The 13,595-nt window shown below is 38.0% G+C and overlaps 6 protein-coding genes across 6 annotated transcripts; 5 read left to right on the forward strand and 1 right to left on the reverse strand.

Moving 5' to 3' along the window:
- Window positions 1-2: 2 nt before the first annotated feature.
- On the forward strand, window positions 3-946 carry Gasu_16280 (uncharacterized protein). The gene has a single exon (XM_005707594.1). The coding sequence runs from the start codon at window positions 10-12 to the stop codon at window positions 310-312; it is 303 nt and encodes a 100-aa protein (XP_005707651.1). The 5' UTR covers window positions 3-9; the 3' UTR covers window positions 313-946.
- A 1,866-nt stretch (window positions 947-2,812) lies between these two features.
- Window positions 2,813-3,941, forward strand: Gasu_16290 (uncharacterized protein). Its single transcript, XM_005707595.1, has one exon. It carries the CDS (start codon window positions 2,921-2,923, stop codon window positions 3,815-3,817), a length of 897 nt encoding a protein of 298 aa, XP_005707652.1. The 5' UTR covers window positions 2,813-2,920; the 3' UTR covers window positions 3,818-3,941.
- Window positions 3,942-6,612: 2,671 nt separating this feature from the next.
- Window positions 6,613-7,492, forward strand: Gasu_16300 (uncharacterized protein). The gene is made up of 2 exons (XM_005707596.1): window positions 6,613-6,955; window positions 7,008-7,492. The coding sequence occupies exons 1-2, from the start codon at window positions 6,766-6,768 to the stop codon at window positions 7,067-7,069; spliced, it is 252 nt and encodes an 83-aa protein (XP_005707653.1). The 5' UTR covers window positions 6,613-6,765; the 3' UTR covers window positions 7,070-7,492.
- Window positions 7,493-8,947: 1,455 nt separating this feature from the next.
- On the reverse strand, window positions 8,948-10,472 carry Gasu_16310 (uncharacterized protein). Its single transcript, XM_005707597.1, has 2 exons — window positions 10,099-10,472; window positions 8,948-10,052 (listed from the first exon to the last, which is right to left on the reverse strand). The coding sequence occupies exons 1-2, from the start codon at window positions 10,463-10,465 to the stop codon at window positions 9,511-9,513; spliced, it is 909 nt and encodes a 302-aa protein (XP_005707654.1). The 5' UTR covers window positions 10,466-10,472; the 3' UTR covers window positions 8,948-9,510.
- A 10-nt stretch (window positions 10,473-10,482) lies between these two features.
- Gasu_16320 (dTDP-4-dehydrorhamnose reductase) lies at window positions 10,483-11,638 on the forward strand. Its single transcript, XM_005707598.1, has one exon. It carries the CDS (start codon window positions 10,487-10,489, stop codon window positions 11,402-11,404), a length of 918 nt encoding a protein of 305 aa, XP_005707655.1. The 5' UTR covers window positions 10,483-10,486; the 3' UTR covers window positions 11,405-11,638.
- A 504-nt stretch (window positions 11,639-12,142) lies between these two features.
- On the forward strand, window positions 12,143-13,333 carry Gasu_16330 (dTDP-glucose 4,6-dehydratase). The gene has a single exon (XM_005707599.1). It carries the CDS (start codon window positions 12,176-12,178, stop codon window positions 13,226-13,228), a length of 1,053 nt encoding a protein of 350 aa, XP_005707656.1. The 5' UTR covers window positions 12,143-12,175; the 3' UTR covers window positions 13,229-13,333.
- The last annotated feature ends 262 nt before the right edge of the window (window positions 13,334-13,595 follow it).

The raw sequence follows: 13,595 nt of genomic DNA on the forward strand, positions 1-13,595 counted from the left end.
CCGTTAGCGATGAGTTATATAGTTTATTCAGTACGCCATATCAATAGCAAGAGTCTTAGACAAATCACTCCTCTGTCTTATCCTGGCGAAATTCTTTTAAGACGACGCCTTCTTTCACTATTGAAGTTTAAAGCTTGCAGTAGTCCTGAAAGGAACAAAAATTTCACCAGAAGGAGCAAGCACCGTCTTACACTAGCATTGCTAGAGCATTGTAGAATAAACTGCTCGCAGTCAAATGTGACGTTGAAAGCATTGTCTGAGTCGTTCTCTCACGGGTCATTTCAATGCGATATAGCTATACGGTTCCTCTAACTATTGAGAAGTTATTTCAAAGGTGCGAAACACCGTGCAGTAAGCGTGACTGGGCAGTCATTTCTTAAGAACGAAGCAATTTTTGGCTTTGTAGAGCTATCTTCGTAGGAGCAATGAGAGAAAATTTCCCCTCAAGAAACTCGTGCCACTCTATTCTGTGAGATTTGCTGTAAAGTTTATGCTTCATTTTCCAAGCTTTTTACTCTTATTATAACGTATGGTACCTTCATTCTGCCTTTCCTAGTTCGGGTGTCAAGAATCTTCCCAATAAAGAAAGGGTTCACGCTGTTACATATCCTTCTTTAATAAGGGCAAACACACAGCCTAGAGACTTCTAAGTAATTTTTGGTTTCCTTGAGGGGAGTAGGAGACCTTCTATATAGATGACAAGAACTCAATGAGCATTCAGACTTGTTCCATTCAACACGAAAGAAAGCAATGAAGGATTCCGAAACGAAGCCATTGGAAAAATTTTGGGAAAATTGAACTCCTTGAAGTTGATTCCCTTAGTGCAAGCAGTCACCAATATAAGCTATCAAGAATGTACCTGTTCGGTTTTTATTTGAGCTAACATTTTTAGAAGGTTTCCAAATGGACCACAACTACTGCTCCGGATAAAAACCTCAGAGCTGTTAAAGTTGCAGAAGTTTCTTTTCGTTGGAGCGACTTGGTGGATTGTAAGGATGTATGAAGTCCAAAGGACATTCTTACAGTTACGCTAGCTTCTGACTGTAGAATAGTGAGAAAGGTAGCTGTAGTATTCAATTGTCCAGACTAACTGGAAAATATATTGCAGACTGGTGTAAGGTACATAGGAAATTTCAAGACAAAACTTTCCTGGCATAATTCAACCTTATAGACGAGCTTCAGCAGAACTTTTACTTAAACTACTTTGGTGCAGAAAGCATTTATCGCTACGACTGGTTGCAACGTTACTTTTCCAAGGGTAAAAGACCGTTTAAGTGGGGGACTATAGAAATCTTGTTGGCTCCTTTTATCGGAGATCGAAGCACCAGCTCCCAAGAACTCCACTGTTTCAAATCTGAGGCCAAGATATCTAGGAGTCAAGAATTATCACCGCTTAACTTCATGGTGAAACCAGCTAGATATTTTCGTCTCAAAAGTGCCCCAAACAGCGTCACATTCTTGTATGGGAATGTCATTCTGTTACGATTCCCTTGACGGTTGAAGAATTCTTGCCTATGTGACTTTATAATCCAGGATTCGTTAGTCACCGTGAGATGTTATACCTATACCGTGGGTATAAAGTTAGATGTATTTAGTGGATGAATAAGTAAAATATACTCTAAGTGGATCGTTCGAATTGCGAATTAGATATGTCGAAGCTGTTATTTGATAATTACAGTGCTTTCACCGTATTAAGACTATTAGAAGGTCGACTCCTCACATTTGATTGTCGCATTTTTTTGACTTCTGTAGAAAACTCTCGTATGCTTAAAGATTAAGATATCGATGTCGCCTTTGTATGAAAGGACAGTTTTAGATCCGCATCATCCTAGTGTCAAAGCCCTTAAGAAAGAGCTGATTAGAGTTCTATCTCAAACACTATTTTCGTTAACGCTCGAAAGCAGTTCGTTCTCGTCGTCGGTGGTGAATATTTCGTTTCATTAAGAACTGCCTTTGAAGAGGACAACTTGGGAATAGACATGCCAGTAAAATCCCGCAGAATTGTGTTAAAACTTGTAAAAATCCGACTTTAAACGACACTGATAGGAAAGCTGAGAATTTCTGGAATAAAGTCATTTTCTCAACTGCTAAGAAAGATGTCCAGTAAAGCAGTTTTGCGAAAATACAACATTTTGGCAACAGAACTACTTAAAGATTAGAGTTGCTTTCTCGTACTGATTGCAAAAAGCTGACAGCCTTTTTTGCCAAGTATTTAAGCTTTACACGAAGAATAGTTAAAGAATAAGGACAGTTTGGTCGAGTCAAGAACGGACTCAAGACTGATATCATATTCTTCGATGAGAATGTTTTAAACCACCCCCATGAAGTCTTTGAGAAAGCAACTTCTTCTATCTATAACAGAAAAACTTCGACTAAGTAGAAAGCATTCTTCCGAACGGGTCAGTTAACGACAGTAGACGAGAAGACGAAAGCCGCAAAAAACTCTTAAAAATTCTAATACTATGAGGCTTACAACAACTTCTGCAGCCAAGAGAAGTATCCTTCCGAAAAATATATAGAGAAATTTACGTATGCTTCTTTCTTTGTCTAAATCCCTAAAGTAGCGTATAAACAGTGTTAGCTATTGAGACACGATTTGAAGTTATTTGAGAAGTGCCTGCTGACAACTAAAGAAAGTTCTGCAAAAAATTTTTGTTCACTTTCAGAACCGAAAAGGATATAAATCCGAAAATTTTCAGATCCAAGATATTTCTAATGGGTGCTCCTTATGTTTGCTTTTCTATAGAAGCCAGAAAGGAATGATGAACTCCAACGCAAAATCAATTCGAAATGTTGATTGCTGTCCATTTTAAAGATTTTTTTCTTTGTCATTGAAATGAAGCATCATCACCTCATTCAGCTTATTTTTTTTTGGATTGTGGCAACTCTTTTAGCACTCTTTACGATAAAGAGGAGATTTATGTCTGAGTGTAAACTCGAAAGTAATTGTCCTTGGGAATTCGTTTCTTATCGAGCTAGTCCTATTGAACAAGCTTGGCTTACACACGCAGCCGAATGGGGTGAGAAGCCGTGTGACTATTCTACTGAGTTCTCAGACTATTTTTTGCCGTGGCTAGATTTTATTAAGAGTTCGACAAATAAGACAATTGAAGTTCCCGTTCCAAGTGCTATGTCTCGTTTTCTTTTCAAAAGCACTTGTAGCCCAAGTGATACACTTGTTGTACCCATAGAACCTCTGTTCGGGCCACTCCGCCATCCACTAATATGTAATGGAACAGATGTTGTGGACAGAAGTTATATTTATATCGACTGGCAGATTCCCTTAGCTCTGCAAAGTTCGCGTGCGAGGGCCCATTATTTTGATATTGGTGCAAGCACTTGGGAAACTGGCCCCGGTGCAGCTAGTCAGAACTGGATTGTAAATGAATTTGAAAAGAGAGGGATCTCTTTTGACGGAATTTGGGCTTGGGAATCTAAATTCTATCAATCAAAGGAAGTTTGGGAGCAGATTCCTGCGAAATATTTGCCAGTTTATCATTGGTTTAATATTCCAGCTGAGACTGATAACAGTAGCCTCTTCAATCCGTTGAACATATTGGCTCAAGTTGCTTCAGAGGAGGACTTCGTTGTCCTCAAAATCGACATAGATGATGCAATCACAGAGAATAAGTTCATGGATCAGATCAGGACTAACACAACTTTGCAACATTTGATTGATGAGATGTTCTTTGAGCCACATTTTAAAATGGATCCTCTTCAGAATTCCTGGGGACCTCAGACAACTACATTTGAGGAAGTGATCACGCTCTTTACAGATCTTCGCCATGCAGGTATTCGTATTCATGGGTGGATTTAGTGCATAACCGGTCTTTCGAAAATTCGCAGAGAACTTTTCTTATAGGCACCGAATAGTAGAATAAAGCATCTTTATAATCAAATTTATGTCGTTTCGAATAAGTATTAAATAGGAAAAGATTGTCTCTTACTTTTTCTTCCAAGAAAAGAAAGCGATCTCTCCCGTCCTTTTTACACAGAGCTTTCGGAAAACAAAGTCAAGAATTTACCAGAAATAGTACGTATCAACAAGAAAGTATTGTGTAACAAGCTTGAACGTCTCAAGGAGACTTATCCTCCTTTCATAAAGCAGTGCTCACTAGCTAGAAATGTAAGAATGAAGTACAAAGTCTGCAAAATTTTATCTAAAAATATTCTCCTTTCTATAGATATGCAATTCGTCAAGAGTGATAGGAGCTTCAATACTTCCAGTACGCAAAAAATTTAGGTGCAAGTGACGAAAATTTAGTGGCGTTGACTGTACAAGTTGTTGAACTGAAAACTTCGGAATATCCAGCGGAAAATATCGTGGGTTACGTCAAATAGGTATATCTATCCTAAAATAGTGTGATGGAAGTAAAGCATTTCGCTCCTGGATCTGTAGGTTTCCAGTTATCTAGCGTGGTCAACCCGAGATTAGCATTTTTTGGCTTGCAACTCTCGAAAAGAACACTGGAAGAAGTTTAGGACGGTATGAAACAAATCTACATTTTTTACAATAACACGATCCAGAGGCTTACCATATTTGGAATGACGACTGTAATTCGGTACCCCTTTCCTCGTTGTTGAGAGAGTTGTAAAGTTAAGACGACAATTCTTTTCAGTTAATAAGATGGAACTTTTTCGAGAAGATGGATGTTTGTGTTGACTCCAAGTATTTGTCAGAATTCATTTCGATTGATATTTCTATAATTATGTAAGACGAGAGTTCATATAAGACTTTGTGCCCAAATTCTGTTGTACGTGGCAAGGTTTTTGGTGTTTCCCTAAACTTAAATTATCTTTTCAGCAGCAACTGGATTGAGAAACAGTATTGACCTGTATTTGTGAGATTTTATAAGTCTCATATACTGTTAGTTGGAATTGTCTTACTATATTTAAAGCTCTCCGAGATTCCAGCTTAGAGACCTACCTTTTGACAGATGTTTTCGATCATGAAGTTGAATATTTTATACAATATGAAAGATGATCTCTTCGTAGCTTAGCTGAAACAAGTTGTAGAGAGTCTTTGTTTTGGCAGATTAGCTTTCATGCGATGGAGATTCGATTCGAAACAATTTGTAGAGATAACTGTACTGTAACGCGAGATGTAGTAAAAATGGTATCATTTGCTAGAATTTGTCAGAGTGCTAGTTTTAAAAATTTGAAAAATGAGTTCGTCTTATAAATGGTTCCGGAGATGAAGCGAGAGCACAATGTTATTTTGAAACTGATTTTCACACACGCAATCTTCCTTCCTCGTTATCTCTTTAGTTGCGAATTCTTACGATATCAAAGTATGTTGATTATTAGAGCATAATGCAAGTATTTGTCAATTTACAGTTCCATAGCACATGATACTTTGCTTTTTGCAGTTATTGACAAATAATCCCAAAGAAACTACCCGCCAACGCTAACTCACAAAACATTCTTTTAGGGATGGAGCGAAGGAAGACAAGTATTGGAAGAATGTTCTTTCTTTGCTTTATGGAACTCTGTTCGTTTGCTTAGTCACTTAAAAAATTAAAGAGTTGAACAACCTTACTGCACGAGTCAACAGAAGCTTTTGTTACTTTCAGTTCATTTGGCATTTTTCATCGGACTTTATTTATACGAAACGTTGTAATGTTTGAGTGCGTCTAAAGATATGCTCGGGACTGTAGTTTGAAGGTATAACAGAAACCTTAGCATTCTGCATATTGGTATTCAGTTCACGTGAACAAAAGCAGACGTCTTCTTAATGAACGAACGTCTTTTATGAGTAGAAAACCCAAATGTCTGATGATTGTGTGAAATGGAGACAGAATTTAATGATTCTTCTAAAATGCAGCAGCAAACAAGCATCAGCACTCTTAAGAAGATTTTAATGAGAAATGTACTGACGCGAGTTTCAGGCTGCTGAAAAACTGATTCGGACAAAAATAATAGTTAAGTACTATGACTTCCTTAAACAACTTCAAAAAAATATGTTGGAAACCCTAAAAAATTGATGAATTCAACTACGATAGCTTTGAACTGCAACTGTATTATATATCGAGCAAGGATAAAGTTGCAAGTCACTGTTTAAAATAGACGAAAATCCTTCGAAACGATGAAGGAGAGAAATCAAGACCATCATAAATGTAAGATAACTGTTAAGACAGTCGAATTCGATAAAATGAATATTTAGAATGACATAAAAATCGGAAAACCTTCAAATAGGAAAAAGAAATTCATGATTTTACGTTGTAACTACGTTAAATGAACATTGATGTGGCGAATGAGTTCCTATCTTGAAAGACAATCCCGTAATGGTCGTCCACCACCGGACTCCTTAAGGTAGAACCTAGAAGAAGCGCTCCAAAGTTTTGTTCATATTTCAAAAGGAAAACATCAAATGCTTCTGCTTTTCCGTTCTTGTACTGTGAAACGTTGTGCAGAAGATTGTGGATATTTGAAGAATGAACAGCGAAGGCATGAGCGCAAAATCCGTAAACTTTGGATAAGACACAGCGAGAATCAGTGTTATCAAGCTCTTCGATGAACTGTGGACCACACACTCCTAGAAGTATTATGTTAGAAGTTGACACGAGTTGAGTTGCTTTTTCCCAGCACTTCCAAAATTCTGAGTAGGAGATATTAGGGTGTACTTAAACATCGTCTTCGAAGAACACAACCCACCCAAAGTTTCTGGTACTTGCAAATTTATCGAAAGCCTGATAAATAGAAGAAAATTGAGTGTTCAAACGACTCTCAAGCGTTTCATTTGCTCCAGAAGGAGTAATTAGTTGAATGCTCGAAAAACCTAACTTTGCCATGTTTTTTCGAGCGAAATCAGCACGGTCTATACTTTTGCTGAGCATCATTGCGAAAACTTTATCATTCAAAGGTTCCTTGTACACTAGGGTGGGTAGTAACTTGTATGCACATAACAAACACGAGCTAAGCAGCAAGACCGTGGCCAACAGAGTCGGAATCTTGGGTGGGTATTTTCCCTTCGAGGACATTCTTTTTTTGTTCTTAAATAGCTTTAGCACTTGTAAGACTTGGAAGTGTTTTGGGAAAGAAGGGAGAGGATGATTCTCCCTTTATGTAAACAACAAATTGAATTCTCCAAACGACCGGCATGAACGTCCCTGGCATCATTGTTTTTTTCGAAAGAGCTCATATATAGATTTTAAATGACTTTATGTGATACCTTTGACGTTCTTTTTGTTAGTGCGGGCTTATCAGGGTCTGTGTCTGCGGAAATTTTAAAACCACTGGAGAAAGAAACTCAATAACCGAATTTATTACGATGTTGTAGATAACTTAGGCAGTTGTGGAAATTAAATATGTTATACTGTCAGTAAGGAGGTTTCGTATCATTTTCGAAGATTTTCCTGGTGGAAAAAATGTAAGCACGAAGGTTAAAGTCTCTTCTTTAAATATCTCGACAATCAACTCTTTCTTTATCACAAGCTTGAAAACTTCCGACGAAATAATAAAATAGAGTCAGATTAAAAAGTAATTTCATGAGCAGTATTCGACGAGCGAAGAATTTGCTCCTGACAAAGCGTTGGTCGACGTTCTGCAATTTTTCCTTTTATGATTATGCTTTCAAATAGAAGGGAATAATTTTTGTGCGTCATTTAAAATTTGTATAATAGATGCATTGCTGATCGTTTCTACGCACAGGTTACAGGACGTCTTGCCCCACTTGACGGAGTATTTTTCAGCATCCCACTATTCGAGTTGTGCGTGACGCCAAATATTACGATTTGTGTTGTTCTTCATGACATTTGCAAAGAAGTCCCTCAGAAGCTATTGCAAAAGGAAGACGAAGAAACGAAGAACAACTGTATTCACGGACCAAATACTTAAACATTACTCTTATTTGACCTTCCTCTTTTACATATTCGAAATATGCAGTCTGGCGTGTAAGAGTTTCATGACATAGGTTTTGGATATTTTCGACCGTCCGCAGTCAATAACTTTCCTAGCTTATCTCTGCCTTACACTAGAATTGTCGCGTATAAACAATTCTTGCGAGTCAAACAAGAAAAATCGGTTTCGGGACATAAAGAGAGAAAATATTCATGACTGATTTTACTGTTGTGGACTTTGAGAAAGTGAAGGGAAAACTATCGTGAATGAAGCTTCAAGCTCCCGTGGTTAATCACAGTATCCAGTTACAATTTGGTCCAATTGATATTGTATCACTTTCAACAACTCGTAGGAAGGGAGCTGAGGGTCGCGTTTGCTTGGCAAGTTGCCATATCTTAATAAGGATCAAGCAAGACTAAATGCAACTGACTATTGGATGCGATAAAATATTATTTATGGAGCATTCCATGAGGCTCATTTATTTCTAGTCTTGTTGAGTTAGTAAGGGTCAACCCCGCTGAAAACTATCAAATACTGAATTTTGGAGATTTTAGCAGGACAACCTCAAGCCATATGGAAAGGTAGAAAGATAACCAATGTAGTTGAAAAACATTATAAATTTCTATTTCGAAATATAATGTTGGATTGGCTTTTTAGAGCTTATCTTTATATAATTGTTTCAATCTTTGAAAGACAGAACCGTCATGAGAAGAAATTGAGATTGCGAAGATGATAATATCAAAGGTTGACTATGCTACTTGTCTTACCTACTCATGATAAGTAGTTGGTCACCCTACAGACACTGATGCTGGGACTACTAATTCTGCCAACGACAAAGTTTCAGGTCTGCTGAAGCAACAGATGGTAACTAAACTTCTATCATCTAAAGTAAGGTTAAGCTCCTTCCGCCCCATCAAATTTTAGTTCTTTAAAGCTTAAAGCTTGCTATACCATCCTCTGAAAGTTCTATTAGAGAAAAGGGAGTAACAAATGTACCAGTAAACAAAGTACTATAGCAGCTTGTACCAATGCTGCATCTGAAAACAATAACGCTTTCTTCTGTGAGAGTGGGTCAAACAACTTCGACTCAAAAACTGATTTCGTTAACTTTCTGGATATTCTCTATATTTCCTCAACCTCCTTCAACAAGAAACAGTTGCTTTTTGCTGCGCAAGCAACACTCCCAGTACTGAAGTGCGAAGTGCTTCCAGTATGAAGAAAAGCGATTCAAGACCCTTTCAATAACAAGTCAGTACCAATCGGAGCACTAAGTGTTGTTCAAACCATTATTTATTTAAACTGTTGCTCCTATGCAATAATCGTTCTTATAGTTCGTGACTAAATGAAAACTGAAGAAGTCAGGTATGCGTCAACACGATTTGCTATGTTTCTACTTTGTAAGGGTTAACTAATGGCATTTCTAGACTTGCTTCCACTGAAAATTTGTAATTATACATGAAATAGTCATTCTGGATCACTGATCATCATTGGCTGCAAGTAAAAATTCGCCGTTCAAAAAGACCATGGTAACATGGCGGATATTTTTATAACAAGTATTGTGTACCACGAATGTGATGTTATAACATTCTTGGCTTAAAAACGACAATCAGTAAAAGGCAGAAAGTAACAAGTCTTGTTCTTTCTCTTTATAGAAAAACATAACAAATGTCTTCATTGGTTGACATTATCCTTTGTAGATGACGAGTTCACAAATAGATCAGAATAATGTCTCATAGGAGAAATCCAATTGGGAATAACTTTTGAAATGGTTTCCGCATCCAACAGTCGATGGGAACGTATTTTGCACAACTCTTCCGCTATACCGGGATCCAAGCTTATATCGTCCTTAGCAACAAAACGTGCTTTCAACCTAGTTTCGGCGTCCATCCTCAAGTTACTTAAATAGTATACAGCGATGCTTTTCCTTCCGTCATCCATAGGGCAAGTTATAAGGTTAGGCATACCGTGCCATGAAATATCACTCGTTCTGAATAAAACTGCTCTGTTAAAGACAGGTAGGATTTTTGCTTCTGCTCTTTCGGGTGTATTGTTTGTATCAGATGAATAGAGATACAAGTGTCCACCAAAAGAGTCTCGCCACTCTCTATTGAGGTATACTATTAAATTTAGACGTCGCTCCTTGTCAAGTTTAGGATGTTTGCTGTAGTCCAAATGAACGTTTAGTTTCCCACCTGGAGGGTGAAAGTGTAGACCTCCACCATGAAGGAAAGGATCAGTTTCCAAAAGGAGCAATGTCACTTATCTTCTCTGCAATGTGAACAAATTCAGTTGACTGAAGCGTTTCAATAGCTTCCCTTAATTCCTGAGGTAAAGGATTGACGTCGTTTGTCGCGAACTTGCACTCTAATGGGTTTTCATACTTGTGCCACTCAATAAGCTCATTTGTTTTGTGCGGCAGTGGAAAGTTATCAAGAAGAGAAGAAGCAAAGGCCTCCGAGAAAAACCCATCAATAATAACATGAGGAAAGGGCTCCGAATTTTTAAAGGATTCACTGAACGCCTGTAATTGCTTCCAATCACGAAACCAATCGCCTAGAACACTGTGCAGAGAACGTCCCTCACCAACAATAGAATCCATTGCCAATTGAAAATCCGCAATCATCATTTTTTGTCTCGAAACGGTAAAATGGCTCCAGTGGGGGAGCCCGCGCCTTCAGAAAAGTTTCTCGTAGTAGGTAAAACAGGCTGGATTGGACAAATGTGTGGAGAATTTTTGGAATCGCAGGGTTATTCTTACGCTTACGCTGCTTTTCGCTTGGAGGAAAGAGAAAAATGTGAACAAGAGCTGGATAATTTGAAACCAACTGTGGTGTTGAACTGTGCAGGCTTGACCGGCAGACCTAATGTCGATTGGTGCGAGACGCACCGTCAGGAGGTCATACGCGCAAATGTGCTTGGTATGCTGAACCTCATAGACTGTTGTTTTTCCAGAAACATTCATGTAACGAATTTCGGTACTGGGTGCATTTATCATTATGACGAAGGTGAGCATCGCTACGTTTCCGAAGGAGGACGGCCGTTTAAGGAGGAAGACCCGGCGAATTTTTTCGGTTCTTTTTATAGTAGAACGAAAGCTGTTGCGGAACAACTAGCTTTAGAATACCCCAATGTTCTGAATCTCCGTCTAAGAATGCCTATAAGCGACGATCTCTCAGCTCGTAACTTTATAGTGAAGCTAACCAAGTATTCTCGTGTGGTCAACATTCCAAACAGTGTCACAGTTTTGCATGAACTTCTTCCCGTTGCAATATCGATGAGTCATCGACGGCTGACTGGGAAATACAATTTTACAAATCCAGGAAGTATTAGTCATAATGAAGTTCTGAAGCTGTATCGCGAGTATATTGATCCAAATTTTCAGTGGAAGAATTTTAGTTTGGAAGAACAGGCGAAAATACTCAAAGCGGGTCGTTCTAATTGCGAATTAGATGTGTCGAAGCTTTTACGAGACAACCCTGATGCCGCTGTCAATGATGCACATACTGCTGTGAAGCTTGCATTGTTGAGAACTCGGGAAAAACTAGACAATCACAACTCCCAGTAGTGACTTGTTTGGACGTTTTTGGATTGTTCATGTAGCTTGTGCTCTCAAATATTTTGTTATTCCGATTTGAGATTCAAATCTTAAATCATGATTTCCTGTGGTTTTTATAAGGTTGACTTCATAAATGTCTGTTCTTTAATGCAAACTGAATGTTGCCTTACTATCTAGAGTATTATCAAATCAGGTTTCTCGTCAAGTAAAAAACTTGCAAATGATAAATTAAATCATGACGTTGGCACTAAAGAGAATACGCCCTGACTCAACACCCCTCGTTCACATTCATCTCTTTTCTATCTATCCTTCTGGGTAAGATGGACTGAAGCTATCACTACACGGATTCAAATTCTATTATCTCTTCTACCCAGTACCTTTCAGCAGTATAGTCTGAAATTCTAGTCATGTTGCTATTTGCATTTTAAAGAACTTTTATCAAGACTTTCATTGTGCCCCTTGAAAAAAATATCTTCACACTTTCAAAAAACCAATTCCTTAAAATGGTCTTTCAATGTAAACATGTCTTTCCATATAAGATAAGGGTCATGATCCAAACAACTTCTGCTTTAATACTATATGACTTTAAAAGAAAATGAAAGTCCAATATTGAAAATATTTTGAGCAATTTGCATTTCGAAAATTACCAAAAATTTTGAATGAACAAGACTATGCTTGGCAATGTATGACGGACAATCAAGGGACATTCTCTAATTGTAACGTTCTTCGCATCAGGCAATTTTTTAATTGTGGTGTCTTTTCCCGCCGTACGACAGTGAGATGACGTTTCTTGAACCACTAAAAATAGAAGACAGGCTTTATTGTCCTAAAAGAATTCTTGTCACTGGAGGTTTGGGATTTATAGGTTCAAGCGTTTGTCGCCATCTATCTAGTTTATACCCCGATTATTTTTTGCTGATTCTTGATAAAGTAGACTACTGTTCCTCTACAGAGAACGTTTCAGAATGTTTACGGTCAAACAACTGTAAACTAGTCAAGGGTGACGTATTATCTTCAGACCTGCTACGGTTTCTTCTTGAAGAGGAGCAAATAGATACTGTGCTACATTTTGCAGCTTGCACTCACGTTGACAACTCGTTCGGATCTTCGCTAACGTTCACCCACAACAATGTTTTGGGGACACATGTATTATTAGAGTGTTGCAGACAATATGGAAGAATCAAACGTTTTATCCATGTTAGCACTGACGAAGTCTACGGAGGTGAAAATATACTTTCGGATGAAACATCTCTCTTAGAGCCTACAAATCCATATGCCTGTACAAAAGCTGCAGCAGAGCTTATCTCCCGTGGATATTCGAAATCATTTGGACTTCCTATAATTATTACTCGAGGCAACAATGTGTATGGCCCTTGCCAGTTTCCAGATAAATTGATACCAAAATCAATATGTCTACTTTCTCTTAATAAGCCAGCCTTCCTCCATGGAAGTGGGGAACATAAGCGGAATTTCCTATTTGTAGATGACGCTGCTAGAGCTTTTGATTATATCCTTCATCGAGGTTTGACGAACGAGGTATACAACATAGGCTCAAATGATGAAAAAAGCAATTTAGAAGTATTGCTTGATCTTCTTAAGCTCTTTGGTCTTGAATCTATGTCAGATAAATATATAGAAAGAGTGAAAGACCGAGCATTCAATGATTTACGATATAAGATCGACTCCACGAAACTGAAGCAGCTAGGATGGAATCAGCGAGTTACTTGGGAATCAGGCTTACTTTTCACAAAGGAATGGTATTGTAATGTCGAAAATCTGAAACGTTGGCCCAATTATGAAGCCAGCTTGCAACCTCATCCGTCACTGGGATAAATTGTGTGCCAAACTCATTTCATTTTTCATTGATATTGTTAAAGCTGATATTTTTTGTCATCTCTTTGATATTTGAAAGGATTATGAATCGCAAGTTTTTGTTCTGTCTTACATTTCTCCGTCAACTTGAGCTCCACGAACACAATCTGCAAAAAGTCCATGAAACTGTTCTTCCATAGTCATAAATCACCATGATAATCAAATAACAGTTACGAACTTTATCGACGGAATTTTCTTGGTACCGATACAAAACTACTCATGATTGGGAATACATGTATTTCATCGTTCTATATACAGTCTGAAGGGCCATTCAAAAGGTTACTGAAGGATGGCCGATGACTTTCTACTCTTTTGTGTTTCTATGCAT

The sequence above is a fragment of the Galdieria sulphuraria genome, assembly GCF_000341285.1.
Source record: "Galdieria sulphuraria unplaced genomic scaffold scaf_10, whole genome shotgun sequence".
NCBI classification, from domain to species: domain Eukaryota; phylum Rhodophyta; class Bangiophyceae; order Galdieriales; family Galdieriaceae; genus Galdieria; species Galdieria sulphuraria.

Coding starts and splice junctions, on each gene's coding strand:
- Gasu_16280 (XM_005707594.1), top strand. CDS start 10: ATGAGTTATATAGTTTATTCAGTACGCCATATCAATAGCAAGAGTCTT.
- Gasu_16290 (XM_005707595.1), top strand. CDS start 2,921: ATGTCTGAGTGTAAACTCGAAAGTAATTGTCCTTGGGAATTCGTTTCT.
- Gasu_16300 (XM_005707596.1), top strand. CDS start 6,766: ATGCTCGAAAAACCTAACTTTGCCATGTTTTTTCGAGCGAAATCAGCA. Junction 6,956..7,007: donor CAACAGAGTCGGAATCTTGG/GTGGGTATTTTC, acceptor AAATAGCTTTAG/CACTTGTAAGACTTGGAAGT.
- Gasu_16310 (XM_005707597.1), bottom strand. CDS start 10,465: ATGATGATTGCGGATTTTCAATTGGCAATGGATTCTATTGTTGGTGAG. Junction 10,053..10,098: donor TCACATTGCAGAGAAGATAA/GTGACATTGCTC, acceptor TTCATGGTGGAG/GTCTACACTTTCACCCTCCA.
- Gasu_16320 (XM_005707598.1), top strand. CDS start 10,487: ATGGCTCCAGTGGGGGAGCCCGCGCCTTCAGAAAAGTTTCTCGTAGTA.
- Gasu_16330 (XM_005707599.1), top strand. CDS start 12,176: ATGACGTTTCTTGAACCACTAAAAATAGAAGACAGGCTTTATTGTCCT.